This window comes from Leucopleurus acutus (genome assembly GCF_964270905.1).
Source record: "Leucopleurus acutus genome assembly, contig: HAP1_SCAFFOLD_323, whole genome shotgun sequence".
In the NCBI taxonomy this organism is placed as follows: domain Eukaryota; kingdom Metazoa; phylum Chordata; class Mammalia; order Artiodactyla; family Delphinidae; genus Leucopleurus; species Leucopleurus acutus.
In genome coordinates this window covers 231,068-256,491 of record NW_028139025.1, presented here as the reverse complement: position 1 = coordinate 256,491, position 25,424 = coordinate 231,068, and the positions used below count along the sequence as shown (strand labels likewise).

Below are 25,424 nucleotides of genomic sequence, written 5' to 3'. Positions count from 1 at the left end.
CATAATCAGAATGGCTTTAGGATTTGGGAGCCAAAATGTTCCTCAGTATTTACGGCATTGCTAGTCCATTTAAGAAAATGGACTATTGAAAAAATAGCTTCAGACACAATATGGCATTATATGATTTAGCATGAAATCTGAGAAATATAGAGGTTATCGGAAGCCTGCAATGGTAACATTCCCTCTGCTATTGAAATTATTGTCTTTAAACAAAGATTCTACATCAGTAATGCTATATATGTATATTTTCTTATGATATTCAGGTTAATTTCCTATTCCCTCTAAGGAAGTAATTGGTTGGTTGGTATGAGAGATGGTGTGGCTTCCAAAGGTGAAAAGTATTATTTTGTTGTAATTTCCAGCTACCTAAGGATGGGAGAGGCCCAGGACACTGCAGTCAGTATATTATGTGGAGCAGGTTATATTGTGGTTTATTTATGAACTTTTACATGTTTATTTTCTGTGCAAGTTTGTGTGCTCCTTTTTGAGTTTTGGTAGATAAGTGTTTTGTAACTTTGGAATACTTGGAGTTTTTTTTTTTTATATATATATATAACATATATATATATATATTTTTTTTTAATGTAGTAGTTAAAGCCGTGGAGAGTGTACTAGTCTACCTAGGTTCAAATTCTGGCTTTACCCTATGACTTTCCTGTGGCTTCCTCTGCTCACCTATTAAAAAGGAGGATAATAAGACTGCTGTGGTGAGTTACATACTAAGTGCTATTTAAGCATTTGCTATAATGATCATGTATACTTGAAGGCAAGGAACTTGCCCCTTGATCGTCTCTGTATTCCTAGTGCTTAAGAATTCCTAGTGCTTTCCTAGTGCATTGTCTTAGGATAGAGATAGCTCAGTATAGTTCTTCTCACTATAAAGTACTGTTACGTTGAAAGTCTTTGCTTGTGTACTAATAATCTGTGACATATCTGCTGAGGACAAGGAAAGGAATAGTTTTAAAACTGCAATAGATAACAAAAGATTGTATGACGTAATGCCTTTATTATGTAATTATAAAACTAACAAATGATCATGGTAGAAAATTTGAAAAACTCCTAGACAAAAGAGAGATCAACAACATTTGGAGTAACTTTCAGAGTGTAGAGCTGTCCATGAATATTAGTGCTTTCATATTTTCCAGGACTTTAAGTAGACTCTGCTTCTTAAGAGTCTATTCATGATATTTTACTTTAATGATGTTTTCATCATGGGGACACACACACACAGAAATCTGTTAAAAAAAAAAGACAGACATGTAAATCACTGATGTTTCAGATGGCCACATGAAATAAAGTGAGAAAGGTCAACAAGCTGAAAGAATGTGGAGTAGCATCTCCTTAATTGCTTACATAATTCTGATAATTACCTCTTTGTGGATAAAGTAATTAATGGGGAATCTAATTCAAGAAAAATGTATGAACTTCAAGCCTTCTCGAAGCCAAGTATTTCTTTCTACAAAAGGTTACTTTCCTCGGCCGTGCTTCCTTATTACCTGACAGGGAAAGAGTATTGTATGGCAAAGGATCTTCCTGAAGGAGGATGCTTCCCACACTGATTGTCATAAGTGACTTCGGGATTACTGTTGCTGTATTACCAAAATCTTAAACTAGGATATTTTTGACAAATTTGGTCCTTAGTTAATTTTTAGAGCTACAAACTGTCAGATGGCTCTGAAATAACAATTGTCTGGCTATTCTTCAGGGTGATCACAATATGGAAATGACCTTGAGGTATCACTAAAAAGCAGGAAGGTGTGAGTCTTCCTTTGGTTCCAGAGTGAAATGCGAGGTGGAGTTGGAGTTGGAAAAGAGGCCCACAACCAAGTGATAGAGAAGGAAATGTGAGGTCATCAGTGAAAAACCAGGTTTAAGTTAAGGTGAAGAGGCATGAGGAAATGGTCAACTGTTACAGTATTACAAAGATCATCAAGAAGCATATCCATGAATGTGGTTTGTATTGCAATCTGCTGAAAAAGAGACAAATATCCTGGCCTGGCCTTCATGGAGATTATATTTTATTGATTCTGATAATAGATTATTGTTGAAAAGGGCCTCCTATAAATTATAACCATGCAAAGGCAGCAAGATAATTTTTTTTCTTTATGTATGTGTTTCTCATTCCTACTCACTTCTCTCTTAGGGGAGGAGAAAAATCACAAAAAGCAAAAATGTCAATTCTCAGCTATTCATTTTCAAAATAATTTTTTTTCCAAATTCCAGTGGACGCAATAGGTTAACTGTTAAGATTTGTAAGCCTCAAAAAGCTAGATTTTTACAAAGTGTCACCAAATTTTATTCTATAAATAATAGCTTTGCAAAGAATATATGGTGATGCAAAGTTGGAAAAAGCTGGTTTTTCTTCCGTGAATGGCTTCACTGTGTTGGGAGAAGAGGCACAGAAGAAATCAAAGAAATTAAACATGGGGTGAGTTTTCCTTATAGAGGACTCTAGTGCTTTAAAATAGACTAGATAATCCTAGGGATAATCTGAGGGTAGAACAGACCGATGCCTCATTTCCAATCTGGTACCCTGGAAGAAAACAGTGTATTTTCTTTAAGGTCTTGAGAGGTTTTTCTTCTGCTTTGTTTTGGTTTTGGTTCATTTTGTAATCAACCTTATTAAGGTATCATTTACATACATAAAATGCAGACATTTTTAGTCAACGGTTCAGTGACTTTTAATTAATGTATACATTTGTATAACTACCACCCCCATAAAGATAGATAACAATTCTAAAACCCTAGAAAGTTTCCTCCCAGGCTTTTGCAAAAGTATCCCCATCTCCCACCCCAAGGCAACCACGGATCTGTTTTTTATCTTTAGAGATGACTTTTGCCCAGTTTACAATTTCATGTAAGTTGAATAATACAGTAGGTGCCCTTCTGATCTGGCTTCACTTGCTCAGCATATGATTTTTGAGATTCATTCATGTTGGGATGTTTTAAACCAGGACTTTAGCCTGGGTGGCTGATGTTGTCTGAAGGCACCTATAGGTACAGCTGAGTCTCTGGCATTGTCACTGTCTGTTCTTGGCTCAGTATTTTCAACTTTATAAGAAGCACAAGGTTGAAGTAAGGAAGATCATTGTCAGTATAATGGATGTGAAGTGGGTTCTGTTATATAATATTCTCAGCATAAATTGATCTGCTTGGAATCATTGTGTTGATAATGGACAAGGATACTCCTCCTCCAAAAACCTTGATACTATAAAACTTCTAAAGGACGCTGTCCTAGGACTCTTTTAATTTTCATGTTTTGGGAAACATTTCTGGAGAATTCAAATGCTCGCAACCTGAAAGAAACAATTATTCACCTGAAAGCTGACTCTGCTAAAGTTGAGTTGTCTGACCTTTACATGCTGATAGAACCCAAATAGCCTTGCAAAACAATGCTCTCGTGTTGGATATAAGCATATAGATTGTTTAAGATGGACGTGTATATGCAGTAAAGTGAAAAAGCAAAGAATCTTTGAGTTTCCCTTGCTGGGGTTTTTTATTTTTTCATTTAAGTTTCTATAGCATATGCTAATAATTCAGGGAAACCTCAGGTTAGTTTTAGGTCCACTCTACATAAATGTTGAAGTACTCCATATCCACCATTTTTCTACCTTCCTTCTTTTCTTCCATCTTTCCTTTCTAACTCCTTATAATCCATTATACTTAATCCTGCATTTGCTGAGGTGGCAATTAGTGTAGGAAAATACTGTGAAATTTTGCTGTTCAGAATGCATGTTGACCAAATTCTATATTGAGAAAAGGTCTGAATTTACCCAGAGTAACCCTTTCTCAGCGTCTTTGAATAAAGGGCATAGAAACTGGGCTATATATAATATCCTGACAGGTATGTAGAACTCATAGCAATTGCCCTAAAGAGCTTACCTAGCGTAGATGCATATGAATGCATTTAATAATTGCTTTATTGGCAGCAGTGCCAACATACACAGTCTGTTTGGTTTTATATCATTCTCATTACCTGCTGTTTACCACTGTATACATTGCTAATGGTGTGGTTTCTATGGCTTGTGAATTTCACGGCCAAATAATATGTAATTTATTGCACACTTTAGTGTAGAAGATGGAGACTCCATAACTTTTCGTGTGCTCTTTGCCCCTTTAGAATGTATTACACTGAGATCAGGCAATGTAATAAATTATTTGAAATGTGCATGATAGCTAAACATCAATTAGGACTGATGGGCAATATTTCTGCTTCCAGCAACATAACAGTTTTTAAAGACTAAGCCATTGAACGTGGAGTCACTGAACATGGGACTCAGTTCACTGGGATCCTTCTTAGAAAACTAAAGGAAAACTTGAATTGGATTTGTGTGGCTTATTCAAGTAGTAACTAATCACCTACATCTTGGTGAACTTAATTTGTCACAATTGTTTGGTATTTTATTAACTCTCTTCCCCTTCTTCCCCGACTCTCACGAGAACGGATCATGAGTATCTTAAAACATACTAAGTCGTCTTCCATCCCTGTTAATCTAACTACAAAAGCACACTTTCCTTATCCAATGTAACTTACTGTCTTTTAGAGTGGCTGGGGTTTTAATTCTCTACAAAATTAAAACCAGCAAAGAGAAACATTTTCAAGGAGCCACCACATTGTAGCGCTTTAGAAAGAAGACTGTAGAATTAAGGGCAACTATATCATTTTATAGCTAAAGCACCTGAGGCCTAAAGTAGGCAGGTAACCATCGAGGTCAGGGAAAGGGGTTGAAGATCAGGTTTCCAGAAAGAGTCTAGAGGGACTCAATCTGAGCAGGTCAAAAACTGAAAGGAGGCCACAAATGTTCTGGGAAGGCTGGCATCTGGCCTCAAGTGTGGGATTCAGACAGGGAGCGGACCCGGGGGGGAACTGAGCTTCTGCAGTAGGCAGAGAAGTCCACCTCCTCTCCGGAAATTACCACTGACATCAGGGAGTTGAGGGGAAAGAACAGAATTCCAGTCCACCTGAGAAAGCAGGCCAGTCTGATTAACTCAGAATTTAGGCTTATTTCAGATACTTCTTGAGAAAGAAGTTGGACAAGAGCAAGTCCCACGCAGCCTCTTTTAAATCCATGCCCAGTATTTTCTGGTGGAGCTGCTTAAACCCTCCAAGTGACTCCAGTATTTTAATTTCACTCTGTATTTAATTCCGACAGTTCTATGATTGATTATTTAATGGGCAAATAAGTAGGGTCACAAAAGAGTGTGAATGTATTTTACAGGATGAGGATGGGCGGAGTGGAGCAGTCTGGAATAGGACACCAATAAAAAGGGATCTTGGTAAAGAAGAACGTCTATTAGAAATGGAGAGGAATTCGCAAGGAAATTAGTGCCTGACACCACGCCCTTCTCTCTGCATGTTTAGAAGCTAGTTTCTAATTTTATTTTCGTAGGAGCTGTCCCTGTGATGAATTCTCTTTTACCTCCACACCATTTATCACATGGACATATTGTGAAGTTTGTGTGAGAGAAAGCAAGTATTAGAATGTGTCTTGCAAGGAGCTATAAACACTTCCTGGAACAATCTAGGGTAGAAGGAAAAGGAAAGGAAGGTGGAAACAAAGGAGAACGACAGCTAATGATGCTGGAGTCTCTCGCTGGGATTTGTGGTATCTCTTTTTGAAACTAAGTACAGAAAGTCAGAACTTGACTGATTGTTTCCTGATCACGGTTTGTTTTCAGTTCTGCTGTTTTCTTGCTCTCTCATCAGTTATTCCAGCCATTGCTATGTCATTTTCAGTTTCAGTAAGCATGCCTGTCTTGTTTCCATTTGCATTATTCATGCAAACGTTGATTGAACTGATGACCCCGAGTTATCAAGGAAACATTAGATACACCAGTAGATACATTTCTTAATTTTAGAAAAAAATTACCGAGTGAAGGTTAAAATAACTCCTCTTAAATTTGTCATTTTAAAAAAACTTCTCCTAACATACAATACCTCATTGCCTAACAATGCCAGATAAATGAAGAATTCCTATGTATTCATGAATGCAGGCTAGTCTGTATATTTTTTGGCAGGTATGACCGTTACCGAGGGTAACGGCCTGGTTTGCCGGCCAAGTCCTGTCTCCTAGATAGTTGTAGTTTCTGTTGTCTTTCAGTTGGTCCATTGGATATCAGAGGTGAATTTATAAAACTGTACTTCCCTTTACACTTAGTTTTTTGTTTTGTTTTGTTTTACTTGAAGTATAGTTGATTGACAATGTTGTGTTTCAGGTGTACAGCCAAGTGATTCCGATATATGTATTTCTTCTTCAGATCCTTTTCCATTATAGGTTATTACAAGGTATTGAATATAGTTGCCTGTGCTATACAGTAGGACCTCGTAGTCTATCTACTTTATATATAGTATACACTTACTTTGTGTGATCCACGCTGGTCAGACCACATGATTATTTTCACTTCTGATATAATTTTTTCAGGTCCAACCTCAAATCTTTGATAAGAACATATTTTTTAGCATGTGTGTGCTCTAAATCCAACAGTAGTTAGCAGAGATATGGTTTTGCACTAGGTATTCTTCGCTTTTTTGTTCTCGGCCAACCAACTGAAAATTAGCTTTTATTTTCTGGTTGGTTTGCTAGATGTTTATGACTATAATAAAAGTCTTACATTTTGTCTCATATCTTAAAACACAATCTGAATTAGCAATGGGTATTGTGCTATACATAGGCGCTGTGATATAAATATTGTATAAGTGAGATGTAATGCTTGGTGTACATAAGGGTTCAATAGTCCACTGTGAGAGTGCAGCCTTTTGAACAACCTCAGTGATAAGTGGGAACCACTTGTCCAAGACTTTTATTTAAGATGCAATACTCATTTCTATCCCCTTCAATACATTTTAAGTACCCCAAGCTAGAATAATGGGGCTAGAGGTGCAAGAAGAATATTATACCAAACAGGGGCAATATAAAAAAACATTACAATCAAATTTTTCTTATTAAAAATATAAGTCAAAAACCTAAATACAATATTATTCCACAGAGTTTTAAGGTATATTAAAAACATTGTGATAGGATGTTTCAAAAATTATGGTACAATCCCCTTCGGACACCCTCATTCCTGAGTCACCACTTCAGCAGGACTGGGCTTTGGCATACTCAACCCACATGATGAGACAATAGCAAAAGAGCTTGATGGCTCAGTTGCCGAGGACTAGCCCACTAGGTTCTGAAGACAAGTGGACCAGGTGCTCCCACTGTCCAAGCCAACCACCGAACCTGTGAGTGAGGCTGTCTCAGACCAGCTCTCACTCAGCTGATCCATCAGTTGACTAAAACTGCATGAAGGAGCCCAGATAAAACCAAAAGTAAAACACTACCCAGATGAATCCAGTCCCAAATGGCCAAGTAATTGCTATTTTAAGCCACTAAGTTTTTTGTTGTTTTTTTGTTTTTTATATCTTTATTGGAGTATAATTTCTTTACAATGGTTTGTTAGTTTCTGCTTTATAACAAAGTGAATCAGTTATACATATACATATGTTCCCATATCTCTTCCCTCTTGTGTCTCCCTCCCTCCCAACCTCCCTATCCCACCCCTCTAGGTGGTCACAAAGCACCAAGCTGATCTCCCTAAGCCACTCAGTTTTGAGGTGGTTTGTAATACAGCAAAAGCTAATCTATACTATAATACGATTTGGTCAAGTGGGTTTATCCTTGAGAATGCAAGGTTGGTTCAGTATCAGCCAATCAATTCATGTGATTCACTGTATTAGTTAAATAAAAGGAGAAAAATCATATCATCATTCTTTTTAGATAGAAGAGATAAAAAGCATCCCATGAGGTTCAAAATCTATAGGTAGGGTAAATTTTATAAAACTACATCCAAATCTATAGGTAGGGTAAATTTTATAAAACTACATCCAAATCTATAGGTAGGGTAAATTTTATAAAACTACATCCAAATAATAACTATCTTTCCTTGATAAAGGCTATATACCAAAAATACATGGCACATGTATACACTAACAAAAATTATTATAGTACTAATTTTTTTAAAAAATTAGCATTTCCTTTAAGGAGAGAATTGAGATGAAGATTTCTAACATTACTGGTCTATTGGAGCCGACCTTTTTGGAGCTGTGTATTGAGAGAAATAGAAAGAGAGAAGGTTTAGAAGAATACAGATAAAAATGTCATATTTATAGATTGTTTTGATTATGTATTTCATTGGAAACACAGGAAAATCAATAAACTATTAAATCTAAGAAAAGAGCTCAACATAGGGGCTGGAAAAAAATTAATACACCAAAATCAATTGTGTTCCTCCATAGCATCAATATCTAGATACAATACAAGATGAATTTACCACAGTAACAAAACCTATAGAGAGTATGGGGTTTCACCTAATAAATTATGCAGAAAATCTTCATAATGAAAACTTTATTAGAGGACACATGAGTAAAAGAAATTTATATCACAGGTATGGATGAGATGACTTACTATAATAATATAAATGTCCTTATATTAATCTATAAAATTAAATGCAACTGTAATAAAAGGCCAAGCTCTTTTTTTTTTTTTTGAGGGACAGCATAAAAAAGTGATTCTAAAATGTATCTGGGGGACTTCCCTGGTGGCGCAGTGGTTGAGAATCCGCCTGCCAATGGAGGGAACATGGGTTCAATCCCTGGTCCAGGAAGATCCCACATGCCACGGAGCAACTAAGCTGGTGCACCACAACTGCTGAGCCTGCACTCTAGAGCCCACGAGCCACAACTACTGAAGCCCACGAGCCTGGAGCCTGTGCTCTGCAACAAGGGAAGACACTGCAATGACAAGCCTGTGCACCACAACAAAGAGTAGCCTCCTGCCCCACGGCTCGCTGCAACTAGACAAAGCTCACACGCAGCAATGAAGACCCAATGCAGGCAAAAAAAAAAAAGAAAAAAAAAAGAGCAGATTGCTCTATCTCCTATAAAAAAAATAAAATAAAATAAAGTAAAATAAAATGTATCTGGAAGAATAAAGTTCTCCATACAGCTAAGGTAGTTTTGAAAAATAAGCTCAAAATGGAGAATGTGCCCTACACATTAAGATATATTGGGAAGTCATGATAGATAAGAACTGTGTGATGCCCTTGGAAGAAACAGCAAATAAGAAAACAAATCAAACAGGTGGCCTAGAAATAGAGCTATATACAGATAGAAAGTTGGCACATGAAAGAGATGGAATCATAGTCCAATGGAGGAAGTTGAATTACAGCTTTTGGGGAAACAGTCTCATTTTAAAAAGAGAGATGAGACTGGATCTTAACCTAGTGATATCACTTATATTGTACCCAGTCCTATATAGCTCACCTAATCTTCACAAAAAAATCCACAAGGCATAAACTATTATCCTCATTTTACAGGTGGAAAAACTGAAGTATGAGAGATAAAATGACTAGCCTAAGAAGTACATGGTGGAGCTGGAACTTAAACCCCACAGAAATCATTCTATTAACCATTATGTTATATAATTCCACCTAATGTACAAAACTAAAATACAATAGTTTTAATATTTAAATGTGAAAAATAAAATCTAGAGAGAATAAAAGAAATTGCAAGGTAATATATTTGTGATTTCAGGGTAAGAGATGAAATAGATCTTTGAAAAATAAAGAAGCATACATTGTATGAAGCAAAAGTGATGAGTTTAACTATATTAAAATTATAAATTTATTAATATAAAAAATCTGATTTAAAAAAATAGGCAGAAGAGCTGAATAGACATTTTTCCAAAGAAAACATACAGATGGCCAACAGGCACATGAAAAGATGCTCAACATCACTAGCCATCAGGGAAATGCAAATCAAAATAACAATGAGAGATCACCTCACACATGTCAGAATGGCTATCATAAAAAAGAACAAAACTAACAAGCCTTGCCGAGGATGTGGAGAAAAGGAAACCCTGGTACACTGTTGGTGGGAATGTTAACTGATGTAGCCACTAGAGGGTGGGATAGGGAGGGTGGAAGGGAGAGAGAAGAGGAAGAAAATATGGGGACGTATGTATATGTATAGCTGACTCACTTTGTTATAAAGCAGATACTAACACACCATTATAAAGCAACTATACTCCAATAAAGATGTTAATAAAAACAAAAACAAAACAGAACAACCATATAATCCAGTAATTCCACTCCTGGGTATATATCTGAAGAAAACAGAAACACTGATTTGAAAAGATGCATGCACCCACATCCAGTGTTTATAACAGCATTGTTTACAATAGCCAAGATATGGAAGCAACGTAAGTGTCCATCAACAGATGAATGAACAAAGAATACGTGCCATACGTACACAATGGAACACTGCTCAGCCATAAAAAATGATTAAATTGTGCCATTTACAACAACATAGATGGCCCTGGAGGGTATTATGCTTAGTGAAATAAGTCAGACAAAGACAAATACTGTAATGATATCACTTATAAATAGAATCTAAAAAATAAGACGAATGAATACAACAAAACAGAAAGAGATTCACAGATATAGAAAACAATTTAGTGGTTACCAGTGGGGAGAGGGAAGCGAGAGGGGCAAGATACAGACTGGGAATTAGGAAGTGCAGACAACTATGTATAAAATAAATGAGATACAAGGATATATTGTACGGCATGGGGAATATAGCCAATATTTTATAATAACTTTCAATGGAGCATAATCTATAAAAATATTGAATCACCATGTTGTACACCTGAAATTAACATAATATTGTAAATCAATTATACTTTAATAAAAAATTAGAATTTTATGTACAATAAAGGATACCAAAGTCAGACTGAAAAACAGTTGATGGGTAGAAGACATATACATTATCTAAAACCCAACAAAGGACTCAACATCTGAATACAAAAACTTCTACATCTCTAAAGACACACAATACTCAATAGAAAAATGAGCGAAGGTCATGATAGGCAATTCATAGAATGGAAAACATGAATAGCAAGAAAGTATATGAAGACCTAACTTTTCTAGAATCAGAGCAATGCAGAATTAAAACACCTTACTTCATATGAATCCACACATGCCAAATTTCCAGAAGTTAAAATGCAAATTATGCTGTGGAGCAACTACGCCTGCGCACCACAACTACTGAGCCTGCGCTCTAGAGCCTGGGAGCCACAGCTACTGAGCCCGCGTGCCTAGAGCCTGTGCTCCGCAACAAGAGAAGCCACTGCAATGAGAAGCCTGCGCACCGCAACGAAGAGTAGACCCCGCTCGCTGCAACTAGAGAGAGCCTGAGTGTAGCAACGAAGACCCAATGCAGCCAAAAATAAATTAATTAATTTTTAAAAATGCAGATTAACAGCGTGTGGTGACAAAGAATATGGCAAGAGAGAAATTCCAAGTATTGCTGGTGAGGGGAAAATGGTACAGCTATTCTGGGGAGGAATCTGTGAAATAAGGCATATATATGACTTCTACCTCAGCCATTCCACGGCTGCACTGTTACTCTGCACTGTTACTCAAGGGGACATGTGGAAAGAGTGTATTAATGCCTATGGTGGACATAAAGTGTTGAAAATAGCCTAAGTATGTATCACCAGGGTAATGGATAAGCAAAATATGGTATTAACATATGGTGGAATATTAGACAGTGGCCAGAAGCAATAATTTCTATGGAGCAACACAGACAAATTTTAAAACAAAAATTTTGTGTAGAAAAAATAAAAGAATAGGATGTGATTTTTAGTCGATACTACTTTTGCAAAAATTAGAAAATACAAAACAATTCGGTATTTCAAATATATACATATGTTTAAAATAACTATGAAAGGTGAGTTGGGAAATTACATATTAAATGGCCCAAATGGTGCTATATAGGGGAAAATAAAGGAAATAAATCTGGCAGAGGAACGTCGGGGCCAAAACCAATCTTAAAAGTATTAGAAAATAGAGTGACCATACACACTGATGATAGAGTGACATGAACTGAGGCATATGGTCCCTTTTGAGTAAATGCCTTAAATACAAACTAAAAAAATAATGTCATAAGATTTACAAGCACTATAAAAATATTTAGCATTATTGCAGTAGATAGTAGAAATATATAACCTTTCAACTTAAATAAAAACAAGACTGATGAAATATCATCTTTGTTCCCATGTCATCCATGCTAAGGAAGAAATAATAAATCAGCTTTTAAGACAGAATTTTTTACATGAGAGATAAAAAAACAAACAAAAAGAAACCCTAACTGTTTATCCCATGAAGGGAGAAAAAAACAATTTGAAAAGTCAGAGTAGAACTCTCTGAGGACAATATTTAACATCAATTTTTGTAAAACAGAATTTTAAGAAGCTGGTTTTGAATTGTTTATAGAGTTTCTAATTAGCATGCTGAGGAAATACAGGGTCCATCTAAATCCAGAAGCAAATAAAAAGTTCTGACTCTTACAATTCTAGGCTCTAGAGTAGGTGCGTGCTGGTGTGCTGGTGTGTATGTGTGTGTGTGTGCACATTTGCTGTGTGTTTTCAATAAACTCAAGAGTACATAAGGGTGTATGTTATTACATTGTAACAATTCTTGAGCAAGTCTATCTGAAGGTCAGTAGCAAACAAGTAGATGCCGCTTGGGTGGCCCCCCAAACTCTCAGGTAATGCGCAGATCTGGCTTGGCAATCACGTTCTGCTTTTAGACATAATGCATTTTTATGTTCTTGTTAGCATTGAAAGACTAACTTGAATATTCTGCAACTGATGAAATGGACAACAGAGCAGTAACCTAGAGTTTACAAGTATTGGGGGCAGTAAAACTTTAGTTCTAGTTTTAACTTGGATTTTAGTCCTAATTTAACTTGGATTTTCTACAACGCATTTTTTTTCTATAAACTGGAGGTATATACCACCATAATCCTAAAAAACCTGTGACTTTGGGCTTCAGGGGTCTAAGCCTTCTCTCTAAGTGACTGAAAGGTACAACTGGATATTAGACCTGTCTAAAAATTGTCCTTTTCTATCCTCATATACAAGGGTTCAGCTTGATTTTTGGATAGCTGTCATTAAAAAAAAAAAAAAAAAAGTGCAAAGAGCTAATGCCTTTTGCTACAAGACAAAACCATTTCTCCTGGACATGCAGTAATAGGAGGCAATGCCATGTGTTGGAAGCATGCACATATTTTATGATAGATATTAATCTGGAGGTTAACAGCTAGGTGCTCTGGTTGAAGTAGTTTATTTCAAACATACATATAATGTTAACCCACTTTGTAACAAAGCCTTCAACATTTCATATGCAAATTCGTTTTTCTTTCTAGTTTAAGCCCAAGGAAATCCCTATAAGTCTTGTCTCCAAAGAGTAAATATAAAGAATTCATAAGATTAAAGAGTTCTTATCAATTGTATAAAAAACTAGAAATGTACTAACTAGACAAAAATGTAGACGTCTAAGAGAACGTCCAACAAATAGAAAAGTAGAGGACTGCACTGAGATTGCAATCCTGAGAAAAATACATTATTTCTAAATGAAAAAGTAAAAGGAGATAGTATAAATTAAAGCCAGAAGAAAAATTTAAAATCTACAAAAATATGAGTCAATACAAAGTTAAAAACCCATGAATTTTACTATATACCCAAAGGCTTCACAAAAGATCTCATGAATATCACAAATTAAAATACAACAAACAAAAGCCAGAAATATTGTTTTCCCCAAATTGTACTACTACCTGCTTATTGCTTCAGTGGTAAGAAGAAAAATTATCTTCAAATAGTTAAATTATATACCTACTTATATTTTAACTCTTAGGTGGATCTTGTTATATAATATATATGATCTTTAAAGAAAACTTGTTGATTGTTTATTTTGGCATCTCTTAGGAAATTCCTATTTAATTAGATAAATCTCCTTAGATAACTCTTAAATAAAAATAGATGCAAATACAGTATGTTTCATATCATTCATTTTAGACCTCTAAGAGTTGGAAAAGCTCAACCTGGAGAAGAAACTAGTTTTATTGAGGGAAGAAACTACTTTCCAGTTTAGGAGGGATTATCCCATTTCTGTAGAGGAAGCAATCAGGAAGATACAAAAAGAATGATCCTTGCCTAGTGCTAAGGCCAGAACTACTGTGAATATTGTACCAGATCTTGTAAAAACAGCCACTGTGCTGGCACTCACAGGCCTGGGTCATGGTGTGTTCAACAATAAAACTTTGTTCCAAAGGATGGAACTCCTTCGGGCCAAAAAGCTTTCACCTGCATTATTCCATTAACCTCACTGTTTTGTTATGGGTAATGTGTTTATTTTTTGAAATGACATTGAAATATAACCTTAAAAGAACACTTCAGGTCTCAACAAGATTCTCTTCTCTTTCAGCCAACACATTACCTTTTAGAAATCAACAGTCTACTTCTTTCTTTAAATCATCACATTTCAAAGCTGTAGCAGCTAATAAATGTTAATATGATTTTTCCAAAACTGCAATCTCCCTAAATTTCTATGCTGTCTTCTTTATCCTGTCTTTTCAAGGTAAAGGTATCTTTCCAGTTTCCTTAGCATTATCAGGATTATGGATTTTGTTCATTGTTAAAGTTTGTTATTTATGGACATAAGTTAATGTAAATGCAAAAATATCTCGTATTATTCACAAGCTGGCTGACTTAAATCACTCGCTCTTAAAACAACTTTACTGCTCTCCAATCTGTTCAAATGCACGGAAATATAAATTCAGGATGATGTGGCTTTTCTGCAATGCTTTCTTTTCAGGCTGCAGTCTACATGACAGCGTTATATTTTATCCTTGCTGCTGTTGTTGTTCAATCTATAAAATCTCTCTTGAAGACCCCCAAAACAGCTTGTAATTTACTTTTACTTTTGGTGACTCACTGTTTTCAAATTGCCATCTCTGACCATATCCCCCTTCCAGGGGAATTTATGCAGACGTTTTTTTTTTTCTTCTACATACTGATTTACGCTAACCTGAACAATTTACCACTTCTACATCCATGTAGTAGCTCAAATAAAATGAGTTCCTGTGTTAATCCCACAGTAAACCTCGGTAATTCTCACATCACAGGAGTTGTAAACGTTTGTTAACAGAAAAAGAATGTTTTTCCCAAAATAGCTACATAACTCTTAAGACTACTCAAATTCCTAAATAATCCTTTTTACAAGACTCCCGCCAACTTTATTTTGATACATTAAACATGTGGAGCCTATTTTAAAAGGTATTTAACAGTGACTTCATCAAAACAGCTTCCTAGTTGTTCTCATAATGTCTTTTTTCTAAAGTGTTCAAACTGTTTTTAAGCCAACTTGAATAGTGATGAATGTGAGCCGCTATCAAAACGCATAAGCATTCTGCCAAACAGGATGGGCAAAAATGTTCTAGATCTGCTCAATCTGACATTAGAGGTCATGCAACTTGAAAAATGAAATAACTATTTCCAACACTCATTGAGCCCTTCATTTTAAAAATAACTTCAGGGCTATTTCCACACTCTACATTTAATAATACAATTTTTTAAAAAGGATGCTAGGCTCGGTGAAATCAGAAACTGATCTGCCACTTAAAGCTGGTGAGTCTATTCTTAATGGGCCTCTGGTAGATTTGGGATACTGACGGTAGCAGTTTCATTTAAGAACTTCACTAGTAAAAAGAATGACATCCGAAAAGGACTGCTGGGGAAGACAGGGAAGAGAAGACCGGAGTCTCCTGAGAAGAAAAAGAGAAACGATTTAAATAAAGTCGCTAAGGAGGAAGGAGGTGGTGAGACGCGTAGACAGAAGAGCGAGAAAGAAGATTTAACGAGGAAGTGAAATGGAGCGCAGAGGAAGGCAGAAGCTAATGAGGAAACAAATGGGAAAGGTAGTGGTTTCAAACAGGCATGCACCAGGAAGGGACGAGTTACGGCCTGGAGTAGCCCCAGTGCTTTCAGGTGAAAGAGATGCTCGCAGAGAACAGGGACAAGCAGTTTACTTCCAGGCTTTGGAGCAAACTAAAATTTCCTGCCCCGAGCCTCTCCCAGCCTCGGCCGAGCGCGGAGGCGGCGGCTGGGGAAGGGGCCTAGCCAGGAGCCAGGCCCGGCGTCCCGCTCCTCTGGGCTCCGCGGCCGAGGGAAAGAGGCGAGGATTAAGCGGGGAGAGGTCCCGGCCGCAGCTCGGTGGCACCCCGAAAACGGTCCGGGGCTTCGCGAGCCGTTCCCCCTGCGGCGGGGCGCCCAGCGGCCTTGCCCGGGGCGAGGGAGGGAGGCGAGGTCTAGGGCGTCCGCTCGCGCCCGCCGCAGAACCCCTCTGCTGCACTCAGCCCAGGCTTCCAACGGAGGCGCGACCCTGGCTCAGCCGCCGCTTCCCCCTGGGGGTCTTGGCCACCGCCTCCGCCGCCTCCGGGGCTGTTTACACCGTTGGGCCCAGCACGCCGCCGCCGCCTTCTCTCCACCCTAGCGCCATTGCCGATTCGGCCGCCGCCACCTCCTCCGCCGCAGCCTCGTCTCTCTGGAGTATCTTCCAGCCACCGAACCCTGAGAAACAGAGACTCCAGCCGCGCCGGCAGGAAACTCCCCCGCAACTGCTAGGGGGACGAATTGGTCAGAACACCGGCGGCTTTTCCGCCATTGAGCAGCAGCCGCTCCGCTCCTTCTGCCTATGCAGACTCTTAACCCATAATTGCTTTACTCTTTACCTCTATTTCTGGGTTCTTAAATTAACTCTTACATCAGTGTTCTTCATTACTCAAATTATTTTTTCTTAGGAACTTTTCCTGGAAGTAAGTTCATGCTATTTTTGACAAGAAAACATTTGACTTCTGAAAGAATTCTTACGGAAATGGGTTTATATCCCAAATGCACCACCAAAAATCTTTGTGACCTTGCATAAACGTCCCTTACCATTTCAGGTGCTATCTTTGCTTGACTCCAAAGGGAACTGATTAAAACTATGAGCATCTAGCTGTTATGCACTTTTGTCTCAGTTTGGTCAATGAAACTCTCAAAAATCCATCAGATTTTCATTATTTTTATCATTAGCCTGTTTGTGTAAAATAAGTTACCATTTGTGGAGCCAGTGTTCTCCTTTATTCCGGCATCCAATCATTGTAAATATTTCTCATGGACACATTCTTAGAAGGCCTATGAATAACCTGGCCTCTTACTGATTCTCCCTTTTGGAGTCTTACTAGCCAGACTTCCCCAATAACTTTCAGAGAGAGTTTTCCCCCTTTCCGGGTCTTCTTTTTGACTTCTATACGCCATAGAACTTTCAAAAGTCATCACACCAATATTAATATTACCACATACCCTCCAAAAAGCTCCAAGCTGTTTATGCCTATTCATTAAGTTAATACTTTATCAAAACTTGTCCAATTGAGTAGTTTTAGCACAGATATTTTACACATTTTAGCACAGACATGCTCTGTTTAAGGCTGACAGATCCATTAGGAATTAACTTTCTGGTACATTTTCCCTCTGACATTTTCCTCACAACTGCGTTTCCTCATAACTGAGCCATCAGTTATCTCTTGCCTATAGAAAGGCAGATAAGAGAAAAGAAAGCTAAGTGAGAAAAGATATGTAAATAGACTAGCACAATATTGGACACATAATAAGTATTCAATAAATGATAGCAAGTATTCTTACCCTTATCCTCACATTAGTTTATATGTATTAAAAACTGATCACTGGACTCAACTCTTACTTCCATTTCTCATTAGATCCTCACAGAAACCTTGGAGGAAGCGAGGTTTTATCCCCATTTTACAGGTTGGGAGACTGCAGCCTAGAGGGCTTAAGTACCTTAACTGAAGTCATATAGTCAAGAAATAAGCCTGTATTTGTCACAATCACTTGCCCATGCTTTGACGTGACACCACCACCCATCATTTACCCAGCTTCACCAAGGTACTACTAATTTTTTTACTCTTATTCTCCTCTCTTTGCTTCATACTGCCATTGTCACCAACCCAGTCAAATTCACTTTTAATTTTCCAATGTTAGTGAAGGGAGTAGAAGGTGGAAATTGAGGTTAAAGGAGGAAACTTTAATGTTATTCAAGGATGACTTCATCTTAACTTCCAGCCTTCGTCTACCCATTCTCTGCTCCAGTCACACGCAGAGTATTTGCTATCTCTTCCGTAAGTCTTGACTTTTCTTATCTTTATGCCACTTTTCTCCATTTGCAATGAATCTCCCTTTCCCTTGGTTCTTCACCATTTCTTTCTCCATACTCTCCATTAAGATTCAAATCTACCTTTAAAGCCCAACTCATATACCAGTTCTGTCCTGCAGTCTCCTGGATCTGCCGAGTCAGAACTAACCACTTGCTCCTCCGTGCTCCTGCAATGGCAATGATGTTAGAAGGGCGAGTGATTTTACAGCTCGCTCACCACCTACGGGAAATATGTCCTATTTGCCCTTCCACATCCTTTCTCCACCCAACTCTATATGGATGGCTTGCATGGCCTATCTTAGTAAGTGTCCTTGCTCTGGCTTCTGTTTGGCTCACCAATGAAGAGTACCAATAGAAGATTGTAGGGAACGAAGGAGGGGAGTGAAGTTAGGGTATTAATTCTTGCCAAATTGCTGGGAGTTGGCTGCATCCCCCAACTAACATATAGTGCTTCTCTGTGGGGGCGTCACAGCATCTTTGGGGAGGACTCTCTCTCCAGCAAGGCTTCCTTTCTCTTTCATCTCCTATAAAGTAGCCACACTTTTACTGAACCCAGGGCACTACGCTATCTCTTGATTCTCTACATTGGGCTCAATTTATCCTTATTGATGTACCCCTGATTTCCTGCTGAGACCCTGTCTGATGAACTTCGTAATATGCTCTTCTAAGCTGTTAATTTTACAAACCACATTATTACACTTATTAGAAGAATGTCTTCAGGATGTGTCAGTAAGCTCTGATTGATGGTAATGGTAAACAGCTAGAATTTATGGAACATAAAGTATGCTTTGGTTACTCTCTTGAGTACACCGTGTGCATTATTCTAATTAATTAAAATCACTATTAGCTAAGCAAGGCACACAGATGCTAAGAGGTTCCCAGAAGTAACTTGCTCATGGTCACTCCAGTGTCTCAGTAGTGTTTAGGACTCAGATCTGTCCAAAGCCTAAACCTTAAGTTCTAGGTCTAAGCAGTGGCTCTCAAACTTGAGTATGCATCAGCATCACCAAGAGAGCTTGCTGAAACAGGTAGTGGGCCCCACCCCCAGAGTGTCTGAGTCTGTAGGTCTGGAGCAGGGCCCAAGACTTTCATTTCTAAAAATTCCTACGTGCAGCTGATGTGCTGGTCTGGATACCAGACTTTGAGAACCACTAGTCCAGGCATTTTAGGTCCAGAATTTCAGGTGTTAGAATAATTTTCTGGTGATAAATGTCCAAAAAAAAAAACAGCACTGCATTTTTCTGTTTGTAAGGAGGTAATAAATTCAATCTTAAAGAGTCAATAGTGGAACTAAGTATTTAAGAAAGAAGAGTTATTCTCCAGGAAGATGGGAGGAGATGGACATTCTAAGGACAGGAATGCCCTTTCAGGAAACTTGCAAAGGGAACAGAAAAATAACATAGTAAGATTCTGCTATCCAGTGTTCACAGAACATGAGTGGGATACTCTTGACTGTAAAATGGGAAGCCAACTTTTGCTCACCATATACATACCTTATTCAGTACAAATGTTTATTAAGAATCTCCAAAAGCTAGACAGTAGGCATCAGGGCTACACTGATAGAGCAGATAAAGTGCCTGGCCTCAGGGAGCTTGTGCTTCAGATGATGTACATCAGCTAGATAGACTGAATGATGGATACTATATTGGGTTCACACTTCATCTCAAGAAAAAAATATATCCATAGACGTGATCCAGGAGTCAAATGGCAAAAGACCTAGCCTCAAAGTGAGTGTTAATTTCATTAAATGGTAGGCAAAAATTATTTTATATGTTGAGATAGGCTCTGCTTAAAAGACACAATATTCCTCCAAACGTATTATACAAGCCAGCTTATAAACCTGTGACTTTTTCTAGGAGAAATGTTGCCTTCTTTCCCAAGAAGGGAGCAGTAGGGGTCGGGGTGGAAATAGTTTCATCATCAGAGGCACAGTCTCACTACTACTGCTCAGCTCCAATTCGCAACCTTCTGAATGGTTTCCAGACGAAATAATTTAGCAAAGTGATGAAGAAAAAATGGCCCATTAATCTTACGATGCGTGTTATAACTTAACTCTGGGTTTAGCATAGGAAAAACATTATTTGCATTGATTATAAATATGCTTTATGGCTGCATATATTATTCACTCTGAACATTCTAAAATTATTAGCTGGGTTGACATGATGAACTGCACAAGAGTACTTCTAGATGGCATCTCAATGTCATCTGTTACTCACATCATATAAGTCTAGGAATCAATATGTATTTTACTCAATATGAGATCTTATTCCAAACACCAAAATATGCCTGTTTTTATTCGATGGTTATCATCTTGAAACTACCAGCTAAACATCATTTAGAAAATTCAAAGCAAGTAAATTACTGTATCAACTGTCCAACTATGATTATGACTTTCCTCCACTTACAGCTGAACCTAATATAATGATCTGGTCAGTCTGACTAGGAGGATTTATTCATTAATTTACTCAAATGTTCTGAGGTATATTTTGAAGGACTTAAATTATGGTCTGCTTTGTAGGATCCAACAGTAAGGGTGCAGGTTTATCTCCTACAAGTTCTGTGACCTTGCCCAAGTGACTTAGCATCTCTGAGCCTCACTTTCCTAATCTGTAAAATGGAAACAATAATAGAACCCAAGTTGTAAAGCTGAAGGAAAAAAAGTAATATGGTAATGTATTTTGGCACAAAAGAGCAGTTATGCCGATGGTCATTATTTGTGAATACTGTTGCTAAGATTATTGAAAACCTCTTGTGTGTTAGGTGCTGTTCAAGGACTAGAATTTTAAGACTGTTCTTCACCTTTATCCCAGTTTTACCTGCAAAGTTCTGCCATGCACTGGAAAAACATACTGGTATTTCTAGGGAAGGGGACCACTCAGGTGACATTTTTGTTTCACCAGGTATATTAAGTATACAAAAGTTATAGTGTATCTTTTAAGTCCTTTGGACGTCTAGTTACCTTTCACTAGAATGATTCTAGTAGATCCTGATAGATACCTGAGACAAGGTCAGGTCAGTGATGTTGGTACCTTTTCTGGCTTAAGAGCATAGGGCAGAAACACAGGAAGAGAGGTCTTCCTTTTCCACTCCTGTTACTAAGAACCCTCTCGAATAATGACAATCTGAAACAGATCACTACATTGTTGCATGTTGTAGAATCAAAGCAGTGTACAAAGCAAAGAGCACGGGCCTCCATTATACTTGCATTTCACTTGAGATTCACTTTTCTAGACCGTGGAGAAAGCAGATGTTCCAACACTTTCCAGGTACTGGAATATTACAATCTGGCAATCTCCACCACTGCATGTTTGATCACACCATTCCCTGCAAATGGAATGCTGTTCCATCAAGGTCAGATTGACCAGTGCAAATACCTGATTTTATCGTACGGTCAGAACCAAATTAACTTACTGAAATTCTGCCCAGCTCAGGGTCTACCTTCTCTGTGAAACCTCCTGTGAGATCCCAAGTTACAAACAACTCTATCTTCTTCAGAAGACACTGTATACTATATAAATAGTAATTTACATATAAATATATGTATATGTGTGTGTATTTCTTTGTTACATTAAGTTACAGCTCCTGTGGTTTCTCTTCTTAACTAAACTGGACCCCCTTATCATCACAGTGGCCATGTACATCATTGTATCCTCCAAAAAATCCAGATAATAATATCATGGACTCAGTATATAGTTGTTTAATAGAAAACAATTAACTAACCACTGCAGAATACTAGTGTCTCTCAAGGTGTGTTCAGTGGATCATAAATCCTATGAGACAGTCCATGAAGGAAAAGATTTCAAATAAATTTGGGATCTGTTGTCCACTACATCTCCTTATCAGAGACTCATAATTCACAAGACTCGTGAAAAGCTCTGTAGCAAAGAAACTGTTGACTTAGTTTGACCCAGTATTTCTCTTACAAGAGTATCAGTTCTGGAGGTCAAGGACATTTTCCACCTCTAATGCAACATCTCTACTGCCTAGTAGAGTGCCTGGCACTTAGTAGACACCTAATAAATATTTGAATAAGTTTCAACATACATTCCCCTTTTAAGCTATAGAAGAAAAACATAGTATATAGTATATTTTGATTTACTTGGGGAGAATAATAATATGAATAGATAAATTTACACAAATCATTTTAAAGTATATATATTTGATAATACTTTTTTCCACAAATCTACACAATGGCACATTTAGTGGTGACAGTAAACGAACTACATTTGCTTCGGAAAACTTGCTAAGAAGGATGGCTACTAAAAACTACAACTTGAACCCAAAACAATTGATTTAGTTCATTGGTCCCCACTCCTTAGCAGTTTTAATATAGAAGAAAATAGACGCATATATTTCTTTTCTGCCATAATATGACATCATATAAGGAATGCTATTTTATTAGCTAGAAATAAGATTTGCTTTTGTTATTTTAGTACATTTGATCACATAAGAATAATTCTAGATTTTTTCCCCTCCTGTGACTCTCAGCGCATCCCCATCTAAAATAGACTTTGGAGATTTAGATCAAATGTCATATCAATTGTCCTAGACTGCTTACTATGTGCTTTCACTATAGATTTTAACGTCAATAGAGAAAGGAGAAGGAAAAGTCAGAGGGAAATGAAACAGGTGTATGCAACACCCCTCTCTACTACCGACATTTCTCAGAATTCTGGGGGAAGTTGCATCTATAAGTGGAAAGTTTTTCACCATGGAACTCACGGTGGTTGAACTTCTCATGAAGAATTTTTTTTTTCACTACTGAAGAAAAATATGTTTGATTTTACCATAACTGAAAAGTTATCCCGTTTCTACTTCTGAGGTTTGCCCTCAAGACTACTGTTTACCTAATGGAAGGGACTCCTATGCATGGAGGAAAAAGTGCACCATTTGAAGGAAAAGCTAAAGGAGTGATATATTCAGGTAGCTCCTCATTCCACCAATGAAAACATACACATAGATTTTCCACTTTACACCTCATTTTCCACCTTATTTTCATGATTTTGAAATGAATATGTAGGGTCTGATGAGTTTGTCAATAGTCTATAATTATTAGTGTTATTAAAATAGAATACAAATGATAAGCCATATGTAAAAATGCTGTGTGAATAAACTGCTATACCCCAAATAATACAAATGAGTGAATGGCAGTAAATGCTAAGAGGGATTAACAACATAAAGGATATTAAAAACATGCTGACCGTATTTCATATTTTTGTGTCTTTTTCTCTCTCACTCTTTTTTTTTTTTTCTTTTTTTTGGTACGCGGGCCTCTCACTGTTGTGGCCTCTTCCGTTGCGGAGCACAGGCTCCGGACGCGCAGGCTCAGCGGCCATGGCTCACGGGCCCAGCCGCTCCGTGGCATGTGGGATCTTCCCGGACCGGGGCACGAACCCGCGTCCCCTGCATCGGCAGGCAGAACACTCAACCACTGCGCCACCAGGGAAGCCCTTTTCTCTCACTCTTACTCAACTCCTAAATAACTAAGAGAATATGCTCACAAATGGTAAGCATGTTTTGGATGTTCGATGTGTGTTTGTGGGGAAGAACAAAAAAAAATCTGCCTCAATTAGGTCAAATATCATACAAGAGATGAATGAGATTAGAGATGGGATTGGGATTTATGTTAGTTACTCAATAGCTAACCAATCACAGATAGGACAGTGTAGTGCAATATGCAAATATACTTTTAAACAACTTCTCTTAAGTTATCTACTGTCTGTAAAGACAATCACACTCAACTGCTCTGCACTTAACCCCAGAGCTTCTGAGTTAGAATCTCTTAGAAATAGGTACACGTTTCATTGCTTTGGCAACATTTACATGGCTCTGCATCAGGCAATACAACAGCTAAGATCACACTCTGGGAATTCAGGAAAGGCTAGTGTCCAGTTCTGGTCGTTCTACCACCCAACTGTGATCTAGGGTAAATTCCTGATTATAAAAAAAAAACCAAAAAAAAAAACCCTGAAGATGCTGAAACAGTATTTCCTACATCATAGGGTCGTCATGGGGATAAAAGGTCATTAGGATAAAGTGCCTCTCACCCAGGAAACACTGATAAATGCTACTGATGCTACCATCATCATCATCATGACCGATCATGAACATATTGCCACATGGAAATTCAACATTCCCTGGGCCATTCACAACTCTCCTTTAAAGGACTCATATTCTATGTGGGGTCCTAACACCTTCAAATAACAGAAAATACAAGTCTTTACGCCTTTTTTTCTGTAGCTAATTTTGGCATCTTTCACCTCTGTCCACTTAACTGTTGGTTTAGCACATTCTTGTCACACAAAGAAGCTACTTCCCAAAGAGAGGAGCAATGTGTCAAGTGACAAAGACATTGAGTGAAGTCTTTCACATCCTAGATTGCCCACGGTACAGCTCAGCTGGTCTCTGGGTTGGAAGGCCTGGGTCTACTTTGCTCGTCTGTTACAGGGGAAGGGACATGGTCCTTAGCATGTGCTCTGTGAAACAGAGGCAGCTGCGGGTAGAATTATAACACAAGCAGAACTGGCTTCAATTCTTCCTTCTTAGGTCTTTTTCTTCTTGTTCAGCTGTTCAAGGAACTTGCCTGCCCTCTGTCCCTGCCAGGACGATGTTACGTCTGCCTGGATAAGTAGGTCACCATTGTATATCAGGAAAGGTCTTATTTGTAATCATCAGGAACCAGATACGGCTAATTTGAGCAGAAAAGGAAACTTTTGGAAGTTTATGGTTAGGCCTCAGTAACTAGAAGCAGACAAAACAACCGAAAGCCAAGGCTATGCTATTGCAATTATAGGATCAGGCCAAAGTGATGTTATAAGTCCTAGCTGGCCTTGCTACCAAGCAGCAACAGGAAACAGGAGGTTGACCCAGCACTGCTGGCCTTGCTTCTTTACATCATTTATTTGTAATTCAAAATCCAAGAGAGGGGTGCAGTTGGCCAACCCGAGGTCGCCCGACTGTTTTCCATCTGTAAGGGAGACTGAGCATGTGAGTAAACAGTGTACCTGACATGTTCAGCTTGTAAAACGAGAGGAAGGCTCTGTTTCTCACCAAGACCCACAAAGTGGAAAATTCCCCAAAGAGAAAGGAATTTCAGATCAGATGCTTGAAAAGTTAAAAATAACAACAACAACAAACAAATGCAGATGTGGAATTAAAGACATGGAGTCATTAAGAACCTATATGTGGAGTGATTCAGACCTGAGTTCACATCTGGAGCAAGCTACTCAATCTTGCTGAGCTTCAATTTTCTCTAAAGGAAACAACGTGGAAGATGATATCCACATGTAACTTATGGTACACATGAAGGAGGGTAGTACAGTATATGATGC

General features: G+C 38.0%; 1 protein-coding gene across 1 annotated transcript in view; it reads right to left on the bottom strand.

Annotated features, from left to right (window-relative positions):
• Nucleotides 1-1,016: 1,016 nt before the first annotated feature.
• Nucleotides 1,017-25,424, bottom strand: part of LOC309978944 (metabotropic glutamate receptor 7-like) — a gene marked incomplete at its 5' end in the record, with an annotated part of 49,439 nt that continues 25,031 nt past the window's right edge. The window contains one exon of the mRNA XM_082865789.1: nt 1,017-1,235. Within this exon, the coding sequence (XP_082721915.1) occupies nt 1,210-1,235 (26 nt within the window). The 3' untranslated portion in view covers nt 1,017-1,209. The remainder of the gene's footprint in view (nt 1,236-25,424) is intronic.